The 26,313-nt window shown below is 44.4% G+C and overlaps 1 protein-coding gene and 1 long non-coding RNA gene across 5 annotated transcripts in view; one reads left to right on the forward strand and one right to left on the reverse strand.

The window, feature by feature from the left end:
* The window catches only part of EXD3 (exonuclease 3'-5' domain containing 3), a 216,441-nt gene that overhangs the window by 43,434 nt on the left and 146,694 nt on the right, over positions 1–26,313 (forward strand). For all 4 annotated transcript variants that reach the window (XM_071766068.1, XM_071766072.1, XM_071766070.1 and 1 more), the window contains 3 exons: positions 18,251–18,315; positions 22,251–22,418; positions 23,695–23,862. In XM_071766068.1, coding sequence (XP_071622169.1) covers positions 18,251–18,315; positions 22,251–22,418; positions 23,695–23,862 — 401 coding nt within the window. The remainder of the gene's footprint in view (positions 1–18,250; positions 18,316–22,250; positions 22,419–23,694; positions 23,863–26,313) is intronic.
* Positions 2,508–3,895, reverse strand: LOC139806615 (uncharacterized). The gene is made up of 2 exons (XR_011730303.1): positions 3,722–3,895; positions 2,508–2,871 (listed from the first exon to the last, which is right to left on the reverse strand). It is a non-coding gene; the product is annotated as an uncharacterized lncRNA (long non-coding RNA).

Raw genomic sequence — 26,313 nt, forward strand, 5'->3', positions numbered from 1 at the left:
GGCAGCCTGAGTGCAGAGCACTGGGATCTGTGGGCTGTGTCTGACTGCAGGTTACCCAGGGTTTTCTTCCCTTGCCCTTGGATACTGAAGTACTTGATTAGAAAAATTCCCCTTTAGAAGAAGCAGCTTATCAAAGAAAAACAGGGGGGAAAGCAGGAAAATCATCCTGTACTGATGATTAGTACAGGAGATCCAGCACTGACAGGCTGTGGAGCCTTAAGGCAAGGAAGTGACTGGGGATGGTCCCTGATCCAGAGCACCCCAGGGTAATGTGTCTGGCCAGAGGAGAAGGAAGTGATTCCTGTCTGGCAGAGGTTCTGTCAGGTCTTCAGGGCAGAGCAGTGATGAGGCAAACACTATCTGTGAGGAAATAAATAAAGTGGAGGCCTCACCTCTAAATGACTCACCTGTGCTGAGCCTGATTCTGTGCCCCTCTCCAAACAGAGACTCAGAACTGACACATGATCTTTTTCTCATACTACTGGTTTTGCTTAAAAGCTGCCATATAATATTTAGATAATATTTTCAGACCTATTCTACCTACAACACTTTTTTAACCATTCCTTAAAACAGCTACTTGGTGGGGTTTTTTTTTTTGTAGTATGGCCCTAGCATTCTCTCCAACTTTGAACTGGGAATTTCATTTTGGTTCTGATAGCAAGAGCCTGCAGAGATGGGCTGGTGAGAGATGGTGAGCAATCACCACATAATGCTGTTGTACAATGGGATATGACAGAATCTCAAGAGTCTAACTAACAGCTTTCCAATATCTGAGGTTGAATTTCCCTTCTACATCTCACCTGAGAGTGTCATGTGTAAGACTTTGAGTGTGAGCATCCACACAGAGGGAGCTCTGTCTGTGTTACCATCCTTGTCATTCTGCCTTTTCCAGCAGGTTTCTTGAAAGCAATCCTATTTTCTTTGGCCTTCTAGTAGGTTGTGCCCAAGTGGACTGGTTTATACTGGGGAATGAAAGGAGGAGGATGGAAAGGCTATCAGCCAGCTCCAGCACCTGCTCTCCTTGTTGCAAACTGGTGCCCGTGTTGAATTGTACTCAGTGTCTGAACCCACACCATGGGGTCAGCTAAAGCAGCATCTTGTAAATTAGTGTGGAGTTAAAACAACCTTCAAGTCTTCCCTCTTTGGGTCATCAGAGGGTTTGGAGTAAAATTCAAGTCAGAATCCAGCTTAATGGTAAATATAAAACTTACCCTGAAAATTCAGCAGTTGTTTATAGTAGAAGAATGTGGTATTTGGTGGGGTTGGATTTTTCCTGAAAGAATTGGCACTACAGGATTACTTCAACCTTTCCTCTGTTCTCCCTGGAAAGGCTCCTGGCAGTAATTTCTGCACTGGGACTCTTTGCAGTGTGCCCAGTGTACTCAGTGTCAAAATAGTATTTACGTAAGGCTGCATTTTAGCAAAGTCATGATGAAACTTGAATAAGAGTGTAAGCTCTAAAATAAATAAATAAAAAAAATGTTGTTTTAATGATAAGGTTTTTAGGCTAGAGTTGTGGAAGTTGGTGAAGACTTTCCAGAAGCAAATTGCATCTGACTGAAATCTGGCCACTCTGACCCACTGCATACTGCCTGATGTGCTGTGGCTGTACATGTTTCAGAGCAATTAATTCTTTTTATACTTCTTTATCATTAAAAAATCCAGCATGTAATCCTGACAAGCAAAAAAAAATCCCCAGCTCTGTGTGGCTACCTGTGCAAGCACCTCATCTGCCCAACCAGCTGTGCCTTTCTGGGGTTATTTCTTTCTTTCACCTCTGCTTCACATTTTTGTTATCATTTGTCTGGGCTTGCAGCAGGCATGGGGTGGAGAGTAAGCTCTTTAAATGCCTTTACAGTCCCCTGTGGGACAGAAATTATTTCTTGTTTAAGGTCTTTACAGAACGCAGTACTATGGACTCGTTATTTAAAATCTGAAGGCATTTCTGCAATTCTAAGAGTTACTTTTAAATCTACCAGAAATGCACATAAGTAACACCCACTGAAAAAGAAAGGGAGGTAAAAGTTACCAGGGGTGGGAAGGATAATAAACAGCAGTAATAACTGTGTGTTTATGGAAACAGTAATAAAACCTAAAGTCTGATCTGTCAGGGCAATGGCTTAGAACTAGGGAAAATCAGTTTTTTCCCCAGGTCAGGGCTGCAGGTAGATGCTGTCAATTGAAGCTGTCAGCTTTAAAAGGGGAAAAGCAAAACCCAGCCAACCTGGTTTCAGGTCCTGCCATGGACTCAAAGTCCCCAGACAGTTTGTGGCATTTGGCAGTCTCATTTCCCTCTTTGGTGAAAGTATTAATCTTCCCCTCTGTGAAGCTGCTTGCCTGTGCATGAGAAAGTCCTCCCATTAACAACATGCAAAATTTCTTAATTTCCTTCAAGAAAATAAATGATTGTGTCTTTGCTTGTCCTGGCCATCCTGTCTGGGGGAAGAAGACATCACTCTAATGGGCTGTGGGTGCAGTTCTGCTCCGTTCCCATGTGTGCTGATCTCTTATTTATTTTATAAATCTAATTATGCTCTGTGACAGCAATGGGTTAAAAAAAAAAAAGAGAAAGAGAGAGAGAGAGACAGGGTTGTGATTTGTTGATGGGTCATTTTTAAGTCCAAGAGTGCTAAGTTGCAATCAATCCACCTCAGCTTGCCCAGCAATGTCAGGAACGTGGGAGGGCAGGAGCGGGATCAGGGCTGCTGAACCCACCCTGGGTGTTTGTTTCAGGAGCCTGTGGCTGTAGGACTGGGGGTTCTCAAAGAAGGGAAAGCAGGCAGGGACTTGTGAGCCCCTTTGGACATGTGCTGGGGGCTGTCATGGCTCGTGGCTTGAGGAAAGGCAAGTCCTCAGGGCTGCCAAAAGTCTCTGAAAAGTGAAAGAAATGGGTTTGTGATGGTAAATGCTGTTTGCCCAGGGAGAGGAGAACACTTTCTGAGGGGAATTATGTCTTGAGTGGGCATGGGACATAAAGGGATCAGTAACAAAGTTGTTCTCCATGATTTGCCTGCTGATCCCTGCATTCTTCTTGGCAAAAAGGGATGGAGCACAAGAGCTACTTCCTCCCACTCTGGTTCTTTGACATCAAGCTAGTGAAGACAAGGGTCTGGTTAAATCTAACAGTCCCAAACAAGGTCCAGGTAACAACCACTGCAGGAACAACACCCCATGAGATCAAACAAGCAGCAGTCCAGGAGAACAGCTGGAGGTGAAACTGTGTCCTCAGCCCAGGACCATGTTAGTGCCTCTTGGTGCCTGGCACCATCAGCACCAGGAGGGATGAAGGGTTTCCTGCATCCTCCTCTCCCTGGCTCCACAGCTCCTGGTCCCTTGGCAGATGTCCTCTGCTTGCCAAGAACCTGCAAGGTGTGTGTGCTCTGTAGGATCTGCATGGAGCTGCAGAGCTTCTCACCCAAGGTGTCTGATTTGGGAGTTAAAACACAGCTTCTGGTTGGGTCTGGGGAGAGAGGGATGGTTGCCACTGCAGGGATTCCCCTGTGTTTTACTGGGAACCTGGAGGGCAACAGAAATGTCCTGCTCTGAGTCTGAAGCAGTGTTTGCTGTGTGTGAGATGGTGAATTCTTTTAAATTAAACTATTTTGCAAGCACTTCCTTCCTGCATTTCTCAGAAGGAGGGAGGGGGGCGTGCAAAGAATGTTTAACTGCCTTTGACGGAGGAAAACTGAGGAAAACAAGAGATGCAATCCTAGCTACTGACCTTTTACTTGAGCTTGGTGATGTTTTTCAGCAGCAGAGCCTCCAGGGAGTAACAGCATCCTCCTTGCTATTGTGCTGCCTGCCCAAAAAGGGGGCTAAAGTTCAGCTTTTATGATGTTCTCACTCTGGGCTTGTGGGAAAAAGGCCACATTCCCTTTCTTAGGTCATACGAGTGCAAGAGATGACAGAGTCCTACAGTTTAACCCCAGGGCATTAGGCCAGTTCAGAATGAGACTGGGATAGACAGCTTGGTAAATATGCAGCCAGCTTTTTGGAGATTCACAGCAGGTGGGAGGGTAATTTACATTGTTAAATTAAAAGGCACTGATTTATTTTATGTTGGTGTGTTATTGTTTCATAAAAGCACATGGCTTGCCATTACTCAGAATGGATTCCTGCACTTTATTGTTAAATGCTCCTTTTCCACTTCAGCCGACGGTTACTGGAAATGAATGTTGTCCACTAAGACAAAATCCAAGGGGCAAATAAGCAAAAAACACAACCCCAGCCTCCTCCACAAGAGACTGCAGGTTTTTAGGGAATCCTCCATGGTCTTGAAGACTGAAATAATTGCAGTAGATGTTCTCAAATTGTGCCCCTTGTCTGTCAGACTGTGCCCTGTACCTCCTGGCAGGGGCTGCAGAGCCATTGGTCTCTTTGCTCCCAGGTTCAGATCAGGCTTCTCATCTCAGAGCTGCCACCTCATCTTTCACTCCTTGTCTCCAGTTCCCTCAGCAGCTTCTGGGGTTTCCATCCACTGAGATTTCCTTCAGCATTAGTGTTGAAGATACTTCAGTGGATGCTGAGCTGGTGTTTCTAAATGGCCCAGTCCTGGCCATGGAGGGGTGGTTGTGCTTCCTGAAGAGTTGAGCAGAGGAGGAGGTTCTGCCTGGAAAGGCTGCCTATCCTAGGGATAGGTACTCTTAAAAAAGCTTTAAAAATCCAATCTGAATGGTACTGAGATCCATCTGTGCATCTGCATCCTTCCAGCAGTGCTTGCAACTCCAGCTCCAGGTGCTCAGCTTCAGCCTGGCTGTACTCAGCTGCAGCAGGATCCTGTTTTGTGGCTGATGTATGAGTTTTACCTGAAGTTGGAGCCTCCTTGTTTGCAGAACATGTAAAACTCAACATTGTACCTTGTTACTTGGAGGTCATTACAGGACACCTATTATATAATTAATAATTTGTATCTCTGCATTATAAGACAAGAAGTGGGTTTTGACAGAGTGGAACAAATGCAAGTGTTGACTGATCTAGCAGCTTAACTGCAAGGGAAGGATCTTGCTCTCTCTCTTTCTCCCTCACATCCCCAGCCCTGGGTACAGAAATCAGCCCCTTCATTTCAGTGCTGCTACCTTGGACCCTTCACTGAGTTGGGTCAGTTCAATGGCCCAGCAAAACCTGATCTGTATTTTATTTTATTGCCACTGTCCCTGCTGACTTCCAGAGAGTGGTTCTGGTTTACAAAATTGGAGGCTTTGGCCTTAGAGATCATTCATTTGATTTTATTTTATTTTTGCCTATTGTGAGGAGGTCTCTCTTTTCCTTTTCTTTGGATGCTCTTGGTACTTAGCCACGCAGACACAGGAAAGCAGAAGAATTTTTCTAAATTGTTTTGTTTATTCTTGGGGGGAAAAAGAAAAGATTTTGTTACTGGTTTTCTCTCTGTGCCCCAGAAAAATCTTCTGTAAAGCAATTTTCAGCTTTGACTTCAAGAAGCACGTAGCAAGCTATCAGTAATTCAGCATTTGAAAAGTTGACGCAGTTCAGAGCTTTCATGATTACAGAGGAGCTTTTCTTGGGATATTTCAAATGTCCTAGACACAATTAACAGAATTTCTCAGCAATGCAGAGAGTGCAAGCTGCAGACTCTCCAGCAGATGTAATCACTCAAGGAAAACTTTGTTTGGCTTGGCTGGGTCGTGCCTTCCTTCCATGCTCTTTCATCCTGCCGCTGCTCTTTGTCTCTCAGTCTTTTGCAGTCTCTCTGTCCATCTTTGTCTTTCCCTCTTTCCATCTGCCCCACATTCCCCACAGGCTGAATGGGACGGTGTTAACCTCACAACTTCCAAGACAAACAGTGAGTTCCATAGAAAGAGGGGGCCTTGGGCTGTCCGGGAGACTTCGTGGTCACCCACTTCCTAGAATTAAAGGCTGGGAGTTGATTTGTAAGCCAGCCAAGCCAGAGACAATGATTGGGTTTCTATTTTGTTCCTTTGATACTGACTTAAATATGTGCAGCAAACGGGAAAACAAAATTTACATAAAAGCCAGGAGAAATCCACTTTACATAAAATCAAGCAGAAATCTGCTTTCTTACTCCAATCTGTGTCTTCTGATAATGATGACACAGGTAGCAAAGCTTCTCCCTTGTTTCCTGAAGGGCTGTAGGAAATCAGGGCTGCTCCAAAAGAACTGACTTGCAACTGAAATCCTGACTGTGGTGTGGTTTTTCAGTAGCCCTGAGAAGATGGGATTGGTGCAGCTGAAATCACAGTGGGTGAGTGGAGGCTGCACAGAGCTGTGGCAGCTCCAGGCATAGCTCATGGGCAAGGTTGAGAGTCCCTGTGGTCTCTTTCCACCCAGGAGGATCCTTCACTGGGGGAGCTACATGCTGGGTGTCCAGAATGCTGACACCAGGGTACAATAATTTAGAAGGAGTTGTTAAAACAGATGGATCCACACTGATGTGAAAATGAGGGAGGTCAGAATTGTGCACCTGTTCTTGCTGCTCGCTTCTGGGAGACTTGGGGTAAAGAGCTTCAGTTCCCATTGCCCCTCTGTGGAGTAAGTGCAGCAGCATCCTGCCTCAGAAGCTGTGACTATAGCCTGAGGTGCAGCTTTTTAAGGAAACCGGCACCTGCTCAATGCAAGAAAAGAAAAAAAACACAAGCGTGGAGTGCTGTTGTCTTTGAAGTAACACCCACTGTTGGCAGCTCTTTCTGATGGTGGTTCCTTCAGCACTGCTGCTTTGGGGTGTGCCTTGGTCCCTTCACTGACTTGCAAGAAAGTGATGAAATGCTCCCAGTAAGGACTGTAAAAAGAGCTCAGCCTTGGACACGAGCTGGTTTTCAGCATTCAACTGGAACGTGCTGCTGGGCTGCACCACCTTGATCAGTGGAGAGCAGTGATTGCAGCACCCAACCCTGCAGCATCACTTGGGTTGCAGGTTCCTTCATTGATGAAAATATAATTAGGAGCTCCAAGGTTCTCTCTCAGGCTCTGATGGATGTTTAAAATGCTCCAAAGCACCTGCAGTGATTACTGGGACTGAGTGAAAGGCCTGAGAAACGGTGCTCATTGCCAAGGCAGCTTTACAATCCAGCCCGGTGTCCCTGTGTAGAAGTGGGGCTGGTTCTGTGGATCCCACCCCATCGGGGGGCCCTGAGCAGCTTTTGGGGAGGTGGCAGGATGTTGCACACTAAGCTGGTTTTCTCCGTTTTGATTCAGCAGTGTAACTCAGTATCTCCCACTAAAAGGACTTTTCCATTGGTATTCATGGCTCATGTAACAGCTCCTCAACTGCTTCCTGCGGTTCCGAGGGAAAGGATCTTTCCATGCATAATTGAATCACATTCAGCAGTGCAGCAGTTGGGGTTTTTTTTGGCGTTTTTTTTTTTTTTCTTTTTTTCCCACAGAAAATCTATAGCATCTTGTTAGTTAAATCTTATACTTTTAGAAATGTCAGTGGCTTTGCTTATCTCGCTCATTCAGATAAACACCTCTCAGCATCCTGTTTTTCTTATGTCATACGAACAGGAAGAGAACGATTGTTTGAGATGTGCGTCAGTCCCGGTAGTAACCAGGCAGCCACCTTACCCTCCCCGTTGCCATAGAAACCAACAAATCTCCTCAAACATGCTGGTGGTGAGCAGACAGGTACCCTTTCTTTTCTACTTCACCTCCCAAGAGCTATAATCTCACACATCATTGGTAGGACCTCTCAAAGGCTTGATTTTTATTTTATCCAAGAGGATGCACCTATACATTTTGCAAATAAAAAGCCATCACTACTTCTGACTGAAGTAGCAGTGATGTCTTTCATTCAGCCTTTTATCTAGTTACAAAAACACTGAAAAAAATCAAAGGCAAGATGTTCAGACAAGTGTGTGGAGCACTGGGTAAGTTTTAGCCTGAGCCTTTGTATGATGTCTGGGATGTGTCCTGGAGAAGAAGAGTTTGGGCCAGCTTGGGGAAAAGGCTGTGCTGCAGAAACTTGAAGATGAGCTGGAGAGCTTTATGCATGGAGCCAGCAGATCCAGCATTTGAGGCACATTTTGGAGTAATTGGAACTGTTCCTGGCACCTCAGGGTGGGATTTTCCAAAGCAGCAACATAAGCAGAGATACCTATGAAGAACACACTTGAAGATTCTTGCTTTCTGTGACAATGTTGAGTATCAGTACTTGAGAGGGAGTTTTAATGTAACACTCTGAGATGTAATCAGCTATAGGAAGAAGGGATTTTTCAATGTTGGAATTCTACCATTTTTTTCCTTCAGTGAAAGCAAAGTAGCAATTGCACTCAGCCTGCAATTTCTTCAGCATTCACTAATGGGTCTTCTCCACTTCCTTTACTTGAGTCTTTTAATTACACTATATGTAACCTGAAGAGAGGGTGAAAAGCTCCTTTATGAGCCGTATTTTTATTAGAAGAATGATATTTTCTCAAATTAACATTTAAAGCAAATCTGTTTGGTTTGCCACACTGCCCGAGGAGAGGGTGGATCTAGGTGGCCACATCTGCTCTTCCAGCAGAGTTGTTACTCGTAGCTTTTCTGCCCATGCAGGAGAAAAGGAGGAGTGCCCAAAGCTGGTAATAGTGCCAGAGACATCATCCCCTGAAAACATCCTGAGGGACAGAAAATAAGCCAGCTGTGACCAGGACCTGATGGCCTGGAGGGAGATATCACTGCTGCCTGTGCCTTGAAGGAAAGACCAGAGAAGGAGCAGCAGAGGGAAAAGTGAATTTCCCTCTGACAGGAGGGAAATTTCCCAGTGCCAGAGCTCAGGAAGGCAGCTGGGGACCAGCAGGTGTGATGCAGGACACTGTCACTCAGCATCTGGGAGCAAGAGGTCACATACTGCTGGTGGATTTGTCTTCCTTTTATCTTCCCCCTCTGCTCAGACTGAAGATGTGGAAGAAAACAGAAGAATTTGTAGGTAATTCCTACACATCTACTCTTAGCAAAACTCCCTTCCCTGCCCAACACTGAGGTGTTTGTGCCCCAGCTCCCTTCAGTTCCCAACTCTTGAGACCTCCTGTGCCAGGGATTGTGTTGTCATCTTGGTTTTAATAACCTGTGATACTGAGGTTATAACCCATCTAACAGATGAGGAAATCATTAAAAGTGGTGCAAATTCCTTGCAAAAGGTTAATGACTCTTATATTTTTAGGCTTTTATTAATCTGTATTTCATTACCTGCCTAGAAAGCAACTTCTTTGTATTATTTTTAGAATGGCCACTTCTGTAAAAATTGGTGCAGGGATCTTGCCAAGCCAGGGTGCATTGCAAGCATCCAAAAATTTCTTTGAGGTGGTGACCCACATGGATGTCCAGACCCATGGTGTGAGATGCTCTCCTGTGCCACTCTGCAATTTTGGGCACCACAGTATGGAAAAGACATCAAACTGTTGGAGAGCATCCAAAGGAGCACAACAAGGATGGTGAAGGGTCTGGAAGGGATGATTTATGAGGAGGGGCTGAGGTCACTTGGATTGTTCAGTCTGGGGAAAAGGAGGCTGAGGGGTGACCCCACTGCAGTCTGTGGGATCCTCACGAGTGGAAGGGAGGGGAGATTCTGCTCCCTGAGAGTAACTCATCATGGGCACTGTGTGAGGGTGTTCCCAAAGCTCTGTAACTCCTTCCTGAGGTTTCATTTTTATTTCTGTAGCTGGCAGGAGATCTGAGGGGCAGCTTCTGCTCACACACCACGTGCAGTGCCCAGAAGTTGTTGCTGTTCAGGTGTCTGAGCACTGAGTGGGAGAGGAATGTGGGTGCCTGTGGGGCTGGGGTGGGCTGGGGGTAAAAAGGTCCTTGTAGGGAGTCCTGGGGTGGAGATGCCCTGAGCCTGCAGCCAGGCACAGTGGGGCTGGTCAGCAATTCTTCTTTCTCTTCATTGGCAAAAAGTGCTAAGAAAATAAAGAGGAAAATGTTGTCGGCTGCTCCGCTCAGAGAAGCGAGGCTTTTAGTTTAATGAGAGTGCCTTTTATTTGATCTCTGGTTTTTTGGGGGGGAAATGATGAATTTTATCCACTATGAAAACAAAACCCATGGTTATTTGTAAGGATTGTTTTATAAGAAGCATATGTGTCTTTTATTATTCTTGTGCTTGAAGTGTGGGGATTGTTTTCAGTTGGGAAGTTGCATTAGAAGAATGTGAACTTCTGACTCACTGAGAAGTAGAGCATGTATTAGTGAAATTGTGAGGTTTCCTATTATGTTTTCATAACTCCTATTTCTCAGAATGAAAGGGTTCTTTTTTGCTCTCAGTAAAATAATGACTTTTACTGCCATTGAGAAAGACCAGATTCTTTTTCTAGAAAAACTTCTATTGCTTTCAGCACACTTCTACTCTACCCACTATCTTCACTTCCCTTTCTCCTCTCCAGCATGGCAATTTCTCAGTGTTCTGCCTCTCACCTTTCGGCCCAATCTCTGCTTGCTCTCTCTGTTTTGACTTTTCCATAAAGATGTAGTCAGCAGAATAGACTGAGGTATGGCTTGACACAGTGATCCCAGGGAGGGGTGAACTCAGCTGCTGGCATCTGAGGAATTCCAGCTTTTTCTCTAGAAGGATCAAATGAGAAACATGAAATGAGCATTGAATGCTTAGCAAGATGGTTTATGATAAGCTTTATTAGAGAAAATGTAATTAGTAGAGCTCAGCGTGTGATGTAATGTTGCATGCTGTCATATTAATTCAGTAGATCAAAACCAGAGACTGCAATTCAGGAATCTCTGGCCTGTCCCTTGCTGTCATGCTACATGCCAGGTACATCACTGAATTAGATGTTGCTCTTAAATCAAACCTGTCTGAAAGATGACAAAGAACCATGAGAAGAAAAGCTTCCAGATGCTGAACCCCCAGAAAGTAAAGGAAAATGTTTTCTGATGAGTAAAATTACTGTCTCATATGAATTGAAATAAAGCATCTGATACAGGGAAAGAGCTGGGGTAGGAGGGGGGTGTTGGGGTTGAGCTCCCTTCCCTCTTGACTGAAACACAACTTGACTCTGCAGTTTGAATCATTGTCTGGACCATATCATGGCAGGGTGTTGGGAACACCCGTGGCTCACTCAGGGTGTAGGGAACACCCCTGGCTCACTCAGGGTGTTGGGAACACCCCTGGCTCACTCAGGGTGTAGGGAACACCCCTGGCTCACCCAGGGTGTACCTCATCTGCTGTAGAAAGATGCAGGGGAAAGGCAGCCATGGCTTACAGACTTCCTCACCTCTGGCAAGGGGCAGGAGCTGTCAGGCATCTGAAGGTATCACAGGGCTGGAGAAAAAAACCTGTGCTGTTTTGGGTTATTTTTCCTCCTTGTTTTTTCCCCCTTCTGTCTGGTGCCAATGCTTCCACTGTGTTAGTACAGAGAGTGAATCCCAATGTGTGAACAAAGAACTGGAGCAACAAGCCACAGATGCTTTTCCTTCAGGAAACCTGGACTCGCAGACCTCCCAAAAGGCAAAACCTTTAATGTTAAAATTATAGGGGAGGTGTGTGGTGTATGTATGGAGTTTTTAAGACTGTGGTAGCTGTGTGTGTGGTTATTTCCCTTCTGAGATCTGAAGCGTTCTGGGCGGTGGAGTTCAAAGCTCTGTCGATTAGAAAGCTGGAGCTAAAACTGGAATCTGAGACAAAGGCTGGGGTGAGCCAGACATACCTTAAAAAGAAGGACCCTCTCCGTCTAGTTGCTTCATTTCCTTGGTGTTTGAATTCATCTCAACCCATGTAGTTCTGCATTTAAAAAGTGTATTTGCCCTTTGTGGGAGACACAGCTCAGGAGCTGGCAGCGGGGATGGAGAGTGAGTGTTGGAGCCTTGGAAATTGTGCTAAAGCAGAGCAATTTATTGCTTCTGAAATGAAATAGTTTAGTGACATCTGATCCTCTTGTAAATCTTGCACTGGAGGATTCAGTGGTGGGATGTAATTAACATTTAAATTGATCAGGCAGCATTCCTCTGCCTGTCTGCAGATGCTGCTACCGAGACATTTCCCTGGGAGGGAATAGCTCTGGGGACCTTAATTCTTAGAGGGAGTCTCACCAGTGCTGTCTGTGGAGGTTGGAATGAATCACCAAGTGATTACTTCTTAGTCATAGTGTTTTTGGAAAAGAACTGTTATCATTCCTGGAAATATCTGTTTTTCCAGAGGCACAGACTCCGTCATGAGAAAGTTTTAAAGAGCCTTTGACCCTCTCGGTGCAGGTGCACCTGAAATAGCAGTGGACCCCCTCTAGTCAGTGGAAATTCAACCCCTCCCATCCCCAAGGTGGTGCCAGTTTACAGTTCAAAGTAAGTTGCAGGGATGGAGAAGGATGTGTTTGAGCTTTGTCTGGGTCATGGTGTTATTTGAACCTGATTGATGCTCCTGAAAAAACTCAGCCTCCCTTAAGCCAACTGGATGTGACTGAGCTGCTGAAGACAAGGTAGCCCAGGGCCATAGGTGCTAAAGCTCTTCCTTTGGTACTGCTCTTCTTCCCAGATTTTCTTGGTATTTTGGAGCTCTGCCTCCTTGGCTGCCTGCTAAGTTTTTGATTCTTTTTGACAAAAACAACTGTTTTTACTTCTTCACTCCCAGTTATAACTTATTTGATCCAGTGCTGTGTCTACTAAGAAAACCCCTTGGTGACTTTCATATTCAGAAGGTTAATTGAATGAGAGCAGGGAAAAAGTGGCCTTGGGTTTGCAGAGATGGTGGCTTTCTCAACATGTGTCCCATATCAGTGTGGACACAGAGTGGGAGATGTAGGAAACATGATCCTTGGAACTGTTTGGAAAAATCCAGGCAAATTACGGCCATGCCATTAAATGTCATTCACAACATGTGTTCCCAATAAGAAACAGAGGATGGGGGGGTGCAAGGCAGATGGAGCTGGGATGCTGATGAACCCACTTTGCAGGATATTGCATTGATCAAGTTGTGACCAGCTGAAAGCCACCTCCTGCCTCTGTAACAGCTTCTGATGCACCAATTACCCCCCACAGTCCCCCTGCCCCCAGAAGCCAAGGAAAAGGATGACATTGGTGTTGCTGCAAGGTTGTATTTTACCTGGATACACCTAGGATGGACACATGAGCAGTTCTTCCAAAAGAACCAGTAATAAGCAAGAAGTTTGCCTCCAATTGACAGCTCTGGGGAATGTGCCCTGTAGGGATGCTCTGGGGCAGTGGGTGGTCTCTTATCCTCTGAATTTCTGACATATCCCTGTTTTGTTCCTGGGTTTGTGGGAGGCCTGGTTTCCCTCTTGGATTGTGTCAGTGTTAAGTGTCTCTTGGAGGTGAGTGTGCAGCACGAGGGGTGCTGTGGCAGGACCAGACACTGCTGCAGAATGGGTTTTAAAAAGTGATTAATTAATTAATCTGTATCATAAGCCTTTGGATTGGTGACTGTTGTACCATGCATGACACCTCCACCCACATAGTTATGCAGAATGTCAGGTGTCTCTCTCCAGAGAAAACCAAGAACAAATCACTGGAAAAGCCTCCTACAGAGGAAAATGAGAATGGCACTGCCATGTCCTGCTGCCTGAAGTTTTTCTGTTTATTTAAAAATAATAGAGCAGCTTTTTGTTTCCATCTTTTATCTACTGGCTTTCTAAAAATTATTATTACAACCCAGAATTTTACAATGTGTATTGCATAATACTCTGTATTCTCCAGTTGGGTTTGTGTCTTTTAAATGTCATTGCACAAGAGAAATTCCATATGGAATCATTTTCTGAATTGTTATATGTGCTCATTAATAGCATGCACAGCAAGACAGCCTAGCAGGTGTAAAAATATGTGAGTTTCTGTATAGGGATTTTGTGACTTTTGAATTAAATCAGCCTGTCCCTAGCAACACAAAAGTCCTCACCAGAAAATTCATACATTCATTTTTGCATTATTTTTGCTGTGCACTGCCTGCTCTTCTACTCATTAAACATACACTTGGTGTGAGTTACAGACTCATGGAGACAGAAATATCTGGAACTTTGATTTTCCTTGCAGAAAAGTATCTCAAATTCACAGAAATTCACTCAATTTCACAGAAGAAATTGATTCACAGAAGTTTTCACTGAGAACAGATTTCAGGGATTTACTGGGGTGAAAGGCACCCAGAACAATAGATAAAAGTAAAAATGCACTGATTGTTTCCTGGGTAGTTTGATTTATTATATATTCCATTCAACATTTATTAAAATCCTGTTAATTTGCAAAGCAGAGGTGTGAGCTGTCTGCCTAGAGAAGACTTAACCATTAGCATTCTGTTCTTGACCTTTTCTGTCCATGAATTTCAGCTGGATGGGGGGTGTAATCCTGCATTTTAGCCACTTTTTTTTTTCCCATTCTGTATCTTTTAATTAATTGACTGTAATTCTTCCAGGTCTTGGGCCATGGGGCCTTTAATGGCTTTTGACACAAAGAAAAAGTGTTGAGAGATTTTTTTCATTGGTAAATTTCTCCTCTGGGGCTGAATGTCTCACGTTCCCCATGCAAAACACACCAGGAGCCTCAGTCCAAAAGTGGGTTTCTCTTGCCAGGCTGTTTCAGAAAAAAAAAAAAAAACCAGTGAATAATACAGCAGAATTTTGCAAGGATGCAATAGCAAAACCACTGCTTTACCTCACCAGCCCACGGGCACAGCTTTTGTTGTGATCACAGCAGGTTTTGAGTGATGTATGCACAAAAGAAAAGGAGAATGAACAGAAAGTAGTTTATGGCTTTCCTCAAAGGCACTTTTCTAACTCAAAAATATAAGCCTTGTGGTTTATATGGTTTTGAAATGTAACCACATATATTGAGAACTGGAAAAGATTTGATTTACCATCTCCTCCAATTTTGGGACCAGATTCGGGGCAGAGGAGATTTATTTTCGGGATGAAAAATGTTGAAAGGAAATAACAGTAATGTGAAAAATGTTACAACAGGAACAAACTATTTGGAGAAACTTTCAGATTAAGAGATCAAGGTCATTTGTGTCTGGATGGAGTGGGTGCAGATCTCCACCACAGTGCTAGAACCTGCTTTTTGTGAAGCTTTGCCAGATATTTAATGGTCTAAAACCCCCTTTTTTGAGCTGTGAAGGGCTGTCACTGTTGGATTGAGCACTTTCCCTTTGAGTTTGATCTTGGGATCAGATGCCTGGGGCAGACCTCAGCCCCTCCATCCTGCCAGGTCAGCCTGCCTGTCCTCAGCTGGTTGCAGCAGGGAGCAGAGAGCTGATGCTCTCCTACTTGCCAGGCTGTTTTTTTTTTTTTTTTTTACACTGTTTTACGTGGCCTTGTCCTTGGTTTGTTGGCTTTGCTGGTTGCATGACCCTTGCTAAGAGCTGGATGCACCTTCAGATGTAGGAGTCTGCAGAATTTGACTTTTCTTCAGAGGTGGAGATTCTGAGTGTTCTTGGTATGACATGGGAAGGTCTTTTCCTGGCTTATCCCTACATTTCAGGCACTGTTCTGTCACTCATTTAATATGTGTATCTTAGTAATTCCTGCTTCTTGCTCCTGCTACAGCATCTGGAGGTTACTCCAGAATTTCCCTTTCCTTGTCCTCTGAGTTGATCCCAGATGCACTTGTGGTTCAGTTACCACCATTTGGTTTTCAGTCCCTTTGCTTTGTTCTTTTTTCCCTTGTATTTCTTCTTCTCTTCCTTTTGTGTTGAGCAATCATTGCTCTCCAGACTTGTTTTGGGAGGCTTATGAAAGTCCTTGTAAGGTCCTGTCCTTTTCCCTTGGGTATCCTCACATCAGTTTCCTGCTGCTTTCCCAGTTCTTTTTTGGATGTGGATGAGCAGGAACCTATCTGGTATTCCAGTGGGAACATAACAATCCTTTTTTTTGTTTCATTGTCCACGACAGACACTAATTTTTTACTTTTTTGGGGTGCCAGGAGAACCTTGAAGATTCTAGTCCCCCAAAGAGCTCCTGCAGGAGAGAGAAAAGATAAATTATTAAATTCTTTCAGGAGGCAGAATGATGTGGACCTTCATATTTCTATCTCCTGACCTAGTTGGAGGGTGGGCAGGTACAGCAGCTCCATACCCACCATACCCATCTGTCCACTCAGGTGGGACTGGGCATATTCCTGCTTTGGTGTCTAATTTCTGTTTGGCTCCAGGAGTCAGAGTTGGGTTATTTTGTGATGCTTTTCCTCTGATGACATTTTGTCCTCAGACAGCTCCCAGGCTTTGCCAGGTGAGGAAGGAAGCAGCACTGTACCTCAGTTCGTATTTCAATGTTTTCTTTCCTTGGTCCATCCCCATTTTGGCCTCTTTTTTAGGCACAGACTGAACAACAGAGAGCAAATTCCTTGTGGTCAGGCCATGCCAGGAGGGGGGTGGTTGCCCATGGCCTGATAACCACACCATGGGTGCTTTTCAGTCCAGGATTTGGGGGGTTGTTTCCTACCCCCCTGTGCTTGCCTGCTGGCAGCATCCTGAGTCCTCTAAAACTGAGCAGGGAGAGGAGAGGTTTCCCTGAGCCTGGGTACTGAAAACTGGTGAGATTGGGTTGCAGATTCAGGGAGGTAAGGTAGGAAAAAGTCACATAAGAAATGGGCTCGTTTTGTTGATTGAGGTTTTAGAAAGCTGTTTAACAAGATGAATTATTGGCTGTATCAGAAGTGAAACATGGCTCTCCTAACTGCTCTCATTTCCTGTATCATTCCAGCTTGTTCACTGCATTAATTACTGTGCAGATTTACAGTGGGTTTGGTTACACACTGGGTTGCATTCTGATTTTTTTTTTTTTTCCTGTGTGTGTATAAATTTATTTGGGAGTCAAGCCAAGGGGAGAGTGAGTACAAATGTGGGCATGTGCAACACACATGGGCTGAATTTGACTCTTAGTTGCTAATTTTGTGTAGGAGTAGGGATCTGGATTTTCTTCTGTTTCGTTCTAAAAAGAGATTTTTTATTTTTTTTTTTTCTGAAGCAGAAGCAGTAGCTGAGAAGAGGCAGCGTTTGGAGGGTTCAAGATTTCAGAACAACCAGAGATGAGAAAAAATATTATCTTAAGAATTGTAAATGTGGCATTTTCAGTTTGGCTGGTGTTTGCCAGAGGTTAGGGGATAGTGGGAATACTATCATTCTCTTGGCTCAACCAGTAATCAGCTTGCTACTTAAAATATTTTATAAATGCAGTGCTCAGAGTTGAGTTGGACGAGGTAGAGCTTTTCACAGTTGGAGTAGCTTTTTGTGACCTGAAATATGAAGTGAGATGGGATACTAAGCACGAAAAGTTAGCATTTGGAAAGGAGCCATTTAGGAACCCTAGAACACAGAAGGTGATTGAAAGGATGTTTCCTTGTCAGTTTAGCATTTTTCTTTTGGCTTTATGAAAACAGAAGAGGAGGAGCACTTAATATATGAGGAGTGGTTTTGAACAACTCATTCAGATTTTTAAGTTCATTGTTCACCTTTAAACTGTTGGTGCAGTAGAAGATTTTAATTCAGAGTATTCTGAGTCATGGCTTTGTGAGTAAATGGTTGTGAAATGAATAGAACCAGATATCAAAAATGTTCCTGGCTATAAAATGAAATATTCCTGAACATTTGATTCAGAAATACTGGTGTGATGAATAATGGTGTGATGAATCATACTGGCATGGTGAAGGATAAAAGATGAACAACTGAATGCCAGTTCAAAAGTAAAAGAGAAAAATTCCAAATAACCTTATTTTGAAATAATCAGTCACTCTTTTCCTAGCTTTGCCACTCATCACAGCCTCATTTCACCTCTCCTGAACCACTCCAGAGCCCAACCTGCCTGCAGCCCCATGGCTGCCCCACTGCTTGCCCTGAGGGATCTGCCCATAGAGTCACCCACTTGCATCTTCAGTTCAGGGGGTGGGATGAGGTTAACACATTCAAATAGTTTCATTAAAAATTAACATCTTGGTGATCCTTTCCAACCTGTGCAAAATACCTGCTCTTCTAGGACAGTTTTATTTTAATATTAAAAGGGAAGGAGGGGGGGGACTGCTGGGGATGTATTTGATGCATAGCAGCAGCATGATTTAGTTGTAAATGCAGCAATACAGCTTTTCAGTATTTGAGCTCCTTGTGGGTGTTTAGTTAAAGCCATGCATGGATGATGTCTGTTATTTTGTTAGGATTTCAGAGTGAGGGATTTTAGCACTTTAATCCTGACTGACAGTTGGAAGGTTGGTGGTTTCAAACACAGTGGCACAGAGCTGATTTCTCTTCAGTGAAACAATGCACCAGTGTGTCCAGGCTGCCTGTACAGAGCCAATAAATCTGTTTTGTTTTGTTTTTCTCCCCCCTTTTCTCTCTCTCCCTCTTTCTTTCTTTCCCCTCCTCCAGGCCAGGACCCACTCCTGTTGCTGAAAACCCTTCAGCCTCTCTGGACAATGAAAAAGATGAAGAAGGTAAGGGTGAGCCTCCCCTCCGTGCTGCAGCTCATAACTGCATGCAGAGCATGTCCAGACACAGAACACTTAGATCAGACCTGCAATTCTTCATGACTGCTTTCAGTTCCAGCACCCAGGGGAAGAGCCTCTGCATTTGCAGCAAGATGTGAAAAGAAAAGGTAGCTCTGTGTGATGGGGAGCAGCTCAGGGGCTCATATAAAAGAGCTGAAGTTTACAGGGCTGAGTTACAGAGGAAAAAAAAAATTCAAAGTTGCTTTTGTTTTCTTTTAAACACTTTTTAATCCTTTAAATAGAGGCTCTTGGAGGGAGGGAGAAGAAAATTTCTAGTAGCTGAGAAAACGAGGGTTGAAGTCAGTAAGAAAAGGCCTCTTTGCCAAGTGGAATAATATCAAAGCCTTCATATTTTAAGTATTTTTATCATTTTTTCCAGCTTAGTTTGGTTTTGCCTTTTAGAGTGGTGAATGCAATTTACACTCTATGTCTAAAATTAGTGCTACATTTTTAAACAGCACCCAATGAGCTCTACATGGAGATTTTTCATAGGGAGCAAAATGTACTTCATCTAAATTTGGGAGCTTGAAAACTAACAGAGACACAAGATACATCAGCTTAGTTGTGAGTTTCCCATCTTTAACTCCAAGTTGTTCAGACAGGTTCATAGCTGAGATACTTTTTTCCCAAAAGCCCCAGAACCTGCAGCTCACCACATATCCACATGAAATGTTTCCTGTGTGGAATGTGTACCTGGGTGTATGGGCTCCATCCCTGGGGTGTTCAGGCATTATCCTTGTCAGCCTCACTTAGACTTTCCATTCCTGACAGTCTGCAGCACAGGAGTAGCCCAGTGTGAGAGGTGTCTTTTCACTCACCAACATAGACTTGAGCTCAGCAACTCTTAAGCTTTGAGTTTTTTATCATGTTTTGTTACAGTTGGAGGAAAAAAAAATATTATTTGTTAGGTCTTGAGGGCAGCTAATCCCACAAAACAACAGTAGGAAAGAGTAATCGTCAAAATTTCTGTACTGTGTACCCTGGGATGTGTATGGATTGTGAAGAAAAATACTCTGAAAAAGGCAAAACCTCCCATTGATGTGTTCTTGGGCAGAGATCACCACAGCTTTCCTGCTGAGGGCGGAAAATGTGGAGGATCCCCATGAGTCACCCTGCAGCTCCACTTATTCCCTTTGTTTCTGGAATGGTGATCCCAGGGAGACCTGTGGTTTTGCAGAGCTGCAGCTCCCTGTGGGGCAGGTCTGTGTCCCCATGGGCAGATCCAGGTTTCTGAGCCTGGAGGATGGATTTCTGATTCAGGAGGATGCATTTCTGAGCCAGGAGGAGAGCACAGGGAGGAGGAGGATTGTAGTGGGACCAGGTGGTGGCACAGCAGCCTCCAAGGTGAGGACCACAGGAATGTCCCCAGTGGTTTCTGCTGGATGCTCCTCACGCTGTCCCTGAGGTTGGTTAATCCAGGCTCAGGGCATTGCCACCCTTCAGCACACACTTTGTTTTTGGCACTTTTGTGCAGAGACTTTGTTGAGAGGCAGCTGCTGTGGAGTTGTGCTGTTTTCCAAGCCCACCAGCATCCAAGCCTCCATCTCAAATAACCAAGGGGAGTTCACTTGAGTAGGACTTGCTCTGCTCCATTGGTGTTTGGATGGCAGGGAGGTCCCTGGCCCCTGGCAGGCTGTAGTCAGTGCAGTTTGGTTACTGGGGTGAATCTCAGCCCCTCTGTCTCAACTGACCATGAGCAGAAGGGTACCTGACCACAGTGTGACCTCAGTTCTGGAACAGGCTTGTAAGAAGTGGTCATTTTCTACATAGGAAAAACAGTTTGGGAAGCATCAGCAGACTGCCCTGAGCTGTGTAACTGGAAATAAAGAACCGAAGCTGAATGAAGTCTGTGTAGTCTGAGCATCAGCAAAATTTTCCTGTTCCCATGATCTGTCAGGCTGTAGAAATCCCCCAAGGAGTATTCCCTGCCATGGGATTCAATTGAAATGGAAATAGCAATTACACGTTTGAGAGGAATCCTTCCCTGGCAGAGAGAGCAGCCAGGCAGCACAACACTCTTTCCTCTCTGATTTAGGTGTCTCATGCCATTTTTTAATTTCTCTAATTTTTTCCCCCTCAAACCATACATACCACAGGTTGTAACCTTCAGATTGCTAGGAGGTTTTGGAGGAGACTTTACTCCTGTTTGTCAGAGTCTAGCTGGTACAGAGTCAAGGCAGGCCAGACAACAACAGTGGTTGCTCCTGGCAGTGGTGTTTGGAGATGCAACCTTGGAGCCCACCCTGCCAATGCCCAAGGAGGAGCTGAGAGGTGGGGTGGAAGCTCTTGCCCAGTCTAAATGTGCTGAGGTGGGCTTGGGGGTTCAGAGGGACAAGGGGGGCCTTTTATAAACAGTCTGATTGAGTTGGTGAGTTGCTTTGTTTTCCTTTGGCTGTTGTGTTGGATATTTGTGGTTGGATAAGAGCTTGCCTTTTCCTGCTGCTGAATCTCACAGTGAAGCTGGAGCCCTTTGTTTAACATCCCAAATTCTTGCCACAGGGAAAAATACTTACAGAGAGAAATCTGTTATCTAAAGTCACATCTTTGTTAGTCATCATTTTTTTTCATACTGCGTTTGGTAATCTAGTGAGAAAGAAAAAGTTTCTGTCGTAGGTTTTGTGGTTTTTCCAGACATGAAAGACACCATGGAAAATAACTCTCTTCCAGTAAATATTGTCAATGAATAGAAAAGAACAAATTCATTAGCAAATGTGCTGTAGATTTTTCTGTTATTTTCCATGTCATTCTTCAAACTTTATGTTGTTTCCATTGGAAGCTGCAAGCGAGGCCATCATATACAGTAAATTACAAGTGCTGGCTGCAAGCAGGAATGAGCATCTTTTGGATTTTGATTTTTTGCCAGAAAAAAAAGAGAGCAGCTGCTCTTGGTGATTTCTTGTTTTCTGTCTCTGCTTTTGCCTTGCTCCACGCTGGTACATGTACCCTGCAGTGAAAGGTCCTCTGTGGGTACTGAAGGATGCCACTTCTTCACCCTGCCAACCCCCCAGGCTCCTTGGAAACTACTTCAAATGTAAACATTATAAAGATACTGCTCAGTACTGCTAATTTATCACTTCTCCCAGATGGGTAGTAAGTAGCCTATTAACATTCACAAAGTGAATGTCCAGTTCCTCCACATTTCTAAACACATCACCCTGGGATTCCTAATGCCATAGGAACATTCCCATGTTCCGAGCCCCTTCCCAGTGGAGGTGGGCAGTGCCTGACAGTCAGTGGCAGGGGTAGTTGGCAGCCAATACCCTTCTTCTTGTGTAGAAAGAGGTTCATAGGTGTGCAGGATGGCAGCCTGACAGAGGTGGAGCTCTGCTAGTTCTTTCTTTTTAAGCTCTTGTGTAAAATCCAACCAATTTTGATAACGTCCAAATATTCCTGTTACAGTGAGGAGCATTGTGCCATTGTGGCTGCAGTGGCTGAAAGTTGGTGGCACAAAAATGAGGAGGAGGGGTTTAGATGCTTTATTATTTCTAGGTCTGTTAGGTGAGTGGATTTTAGAGCCCAGTTATCTACCTTAAATATTGCCATTTTCCTAATAACACCCCGTTCTCCAGCTCACTCCTTCTCTTCTCCTCCCCCAAATCCCGAGCCCCTTTGTCTGCCCCACAGAACAACTTCTCTGTCTTTATGGGATAATTAGTGTGGACAATTGCTGCTTTTCCCATTGGGTTTGAGGTGCAGTGAGCCATGAAGGAATCTGTAATGACATGAAAAGTCACTGGAGGCGCGGATGGTGGCTGAATAGCAACAGTTACCTCTCTGAATAGATTAAATAAAAAAAAAAAAAAATAAAGCTTTGTGTTCAGCTGAGGGAAGGGAGGATTCACTAATCTTTTTGTACATGACAATCTGCTTTTGTATCTCAGCTTCAGGAAGAAATCAGGCGGGGCTTTGCAGGACTGGAGGACCCATTGGCAGGACTCCTGGACATGCTGGAAGGCAGCAGTGATTGGAAGGGGAAGGGGCATTCCCTCGGGTATTGCATCACCACCGAGCTGCAGCTTTGGATAAAAGAGCATCCTGCTGTTCAACAGGTTTGAAAAAGAGAGAGCAAGAGAGCTGGGAGAAAGGAGAGTTTCGTGTCCCTCAAGTGTCCCCAGTTTCACTTTGTTCCATAGTCCAGCATCTTCTTCTCTGTAGTCTCATACAACTGTGGTGTGATGAGGTGTGAAATTTGTACTGAGCTGTTGTTATCTCTTGTGTGCTGGCCTGAAAATGAAATAGCATTAGAAGCTGTGATAAGAGAGCTCCTTCCCCTTCCAGGCTGGGGTTTCCATCTCTCCAGATCAAACCACTTTGATCAAGCACTGATCTTGCAGCCTTTGCCTGGATGGAGGCTTTCCCACTGGAGCTCACATCCCTGCTGTCAGGATAAACCCAATTGCAGTAATCTACTCTGGATATTCTTCCAGTTCTGCAAATAAAAGCCTGGTTAGTGTATGATTGCTTAACTCCTGCCATATGGTGAGGAGCTTTTATCATCCGGAATGCAGAAAATGGTAACAGTGTGACTGTTCAGCAGCTGAATGATTAGCTTTGTAACACTGGGTCATCAGATTATACCTCCTAATGTTTACCATTCCTTATGCCTTCCTATATTCTGACCTATTGAGATTTTTTTTTTTTTTTTTTTTTTTCTCCCTATGATTTTGGCTCTGTGCTGCAAGCTGCTTTTGTATTTGTGCTGTTTCATTTCCCATTTTTCCAAATGGCTGTTTTTAGATGTTGAGCTCTGTCATTACAATATCTGCAAAGTGCAGTGAAGTCCTACTGGCTCTGAAATTCCTATGTCATAAGAGCATGATCATATAGGAACACAAGGATTAATACTGTTATCTGTGCATCTTCTGATGATGCTTTTGCTTTTCCTGCCCTTTTTGCACCCAGGAGCAAGCCTGGGAATGAATATTGAATTCCTGTGCCTGATAGGTGAGATGTCCTTTAAGAGGAGTTTCTAGATTCAAAGATTTTCTGCTAGAAATTCGAGGGGAGAATTTCTAACTAGCTGTGTTAGTAAAAGAGGGCATTTTTCCAGTTTCATTTTTAATTTTGCACAGGCCATTTGCCTTTTCCAGAATTATCCTGCAAACATTTAGTGTTTTTAAGTTGGATGCTGTGAAAAAAATGTGTATCATATTGTTCTGATTTCTGCTTGCAGACTTCATGGGGAAACTGGAGAATCCCTTCCCAAGGAATTGGCTTATTCCACTCTTGAAACAAGCTGTATTTTCAACTGCCATTGAATCGTAGCCATCTTTCCTAAATCTGTGTTTGATTTTTTTTTTTTTTTTTTCCAATTTTTGTTTTCAGTCTGGCATCAAGCTGAAGAAGCTGCAGGCCCGTGTGCTCAGCATCCTAGCAGAGTGCCCAACTAATCTTCTTGACCCTCTGATTAGCATTTACCAGCTCCATACAGCAGACCGGAACTATTTGCTTGAACATGTCACTCATCTTTATCACAAGGGCAATTACAAAGAGGTGGGTCATGTCTTTCAAAGAAATTTACCTACGCAGCTCTCTAGTTCTCTCTTAATGTCTGTGTCCTTTTTTTTTTGGATGCATTTCAATGGGAATTCCATTTCTTCTCAGCAGCTGCACGCTGTGAATGCTGCAGCTTAGCGTGGTCTTCCCGTGGACACGAGGAGGCTGTGTTCAACCTCAGTTTTTCTAATAGCTGAGCACAGAATGCCAGGGAATCCTTTCTCTATCCCTTTTCTGACCTTTGAAAGTAATAGGTTAATAGGGTTTAATTTGGAGAATTTAAGGGGATGCTTGTGTTTCTTTTTTGTTTTCCTTGTCCTTGGCAAGAAAAGAAGGGATTTTAGTAGCTGGTCATAGACCTGCTGTGCTATCTCCAATCTGCCTGCAGCAAGGAGGGTTTGGAAAATCTTTCTGTTCCCACATGATTTCCAAAGGGTCCTGTCTGAGCTTCAAAGCCTCTTTACCATTGAGGCTCATATTCAAGATGTGTTACTGATGTATTTGAGTTGGCTTGACTGACACAGTTCACCAAAGCCAGAATTTGATATGTTTACCCTGTGGTTTAGGGTGATTGCAGCATCTTGGGCATCACCATGATGTCCTGGTAGTCTTGTGGGTGTTCTCATAAGCAAACTACAATACTGAAATGCATTTCTTTTTTTGCTTAATGCAAAAAAGCATAGGTTTGGGGTTTTTTTTAAAGGATGATCGTTCACTTTGACAGTGTAGAACAGCTTGATCTTGTTTAGCAAAATAAAAAAATGAAATAGCATTTTAGAAATTCTATTCAGTAAAACCAAATTCCCAAGTGAGATAATGGAATTCCATTCCTGTTCATTTCTTTGAATACCGAAACAAGAGTATTTCATATCTGATATGTTCACATGTAGGTGCTTGAATTTTACTCCTACTCATTAAATTTTTGAATGTGAGTTGTTTAAAAAACCTACTAGAAAAGTGTGATTTTTAAGTTCATGACTCCAAAGATATTTATTGTTGTCATTAGAAATGCAGATTTGGTTTTGGAAAGCTCTAGATTTCTTTTTTTTTGTGGAATTGTTTTTTTGTTCTTTCTTCCACAGAAGACCTCATTTACTAGTAATTCCCAGTGTGAAGAACAGGAAACCTCAACTGTTGCTTACCCTCAGCCAGGACTTTCTTCTAGTTTTGTTTTGTTGCCAGAAGGATGAATAGAATTATCTTCAAGAATAACAGGAAATCTTTTACTGCCCATGGGGACTGATCATACCTAAGTTCATAGAAACTAACCCCAAAAACCTGGAACTAGAGCTTTGAGCAGTTGCAGGGGGCTGTGATGGGTCTGTCCTGCTCTTGTCTTTCAGGTGGGGCAGCAGCTTGATATGGAGGATTTTTGGCTCTTCTGTCTCTCACCTGAATGGACAGAAATTCTTATAAATCCTTACTGCCATTATTTAGTTCCTCACTGTATTTTCACTAAAACACCAGACATTTATTCTAGAGCACTTTAATTCCCTTTGCCTGTTGTGGTGCAGGTGTGTGGCACGTGTACCATGGAGATCCCCAGCCCTGCTCCGTGGCCCTCACAGAGATTTTGGAGAAAGATTTCTTCAGAATCCGAGTTCCCAGAGATCCCCAGGGTCTGCCGTGGCAGTGGTTGTTTCTGGCCCTGCTTTTTGAGAAGAAGGGGTCAAAAAAAGTTTGTGGCTGGCAGGAGCCGGGGGTTTGCAGTGAGCTGCGGGGAAGGCTGCAGGGTGCAGATGTCCCGGGTTGGGGATAGGGTCAGGGTTAGGGTTAGGGTTAGTGGCAGGAGGATTCCCAGCTGTGTGCAGGTGGTGCTGGGTTTGGATGAAGATGGTTTGTGTGGAATTTTGGTTTAGCAGCAAGCACATGGTGGCTGTGGTCTGGAGGCACCTGAGGGAGCGGTGGCCAGCGGATGGCACTAGTGCTCCCGTGATGGAGGAAAACGAGCAAGACTTCAAGGAATGGGCAAGGGACATCCAAGTGGGGTTTTTTTGAGGCATCTGGCCCCATTTAGGAGTTTTCTCCCTTCTTTTGTGCCCGGGCTTGGCAGCTGCTGAAGGAGCAGGGCAGCGTTTGGGCCGCACAGGAGCTGGACGGGAGCTCCCTCAGCTCCCCTTGGCGTGAGGAGCCGGAAGGGTTCAACGTCCCTGCTCAGGTGGTGTCAGGTGAGGTGTGGGAGCTTTGTTTCCTCCCCAGAAACCCCCTGAAGCCACTGAAGGGCTGTGTGGCTCCTCGACCCGGGCTGTCCCAGGCCACGGTGGGAGCCCGGTCGGGCCACGGGGCCAGCGGGTTTTGTGGGAAGGGCGGTGGTTGGGTGTGCGTCCGGGACAATGCGGGGATTCAGCAGACCGGGGGTAATGCAGCGCGAGCGGGGCTGTGAGAGGCCCTGAATAGGCCAGGCTGTGCTTGAGAAGAATGAGGGGTAGGCAGAAGGCAAGCTAGTGT

Source organism: Heliangelus exortis, chromosome 22 (assembly GCF_036169615.1).
Source record: "Heliangelus exortis chromosome 22, bHelExo1.hap1, whole genome shotgun sequence".
Classification (NCBI taxonomy): Eukaryota; Metazoa; Chordata; class Aves; order Apodiformes; family Trochilidae; genus Heliangelus; species Heliangelus exortis.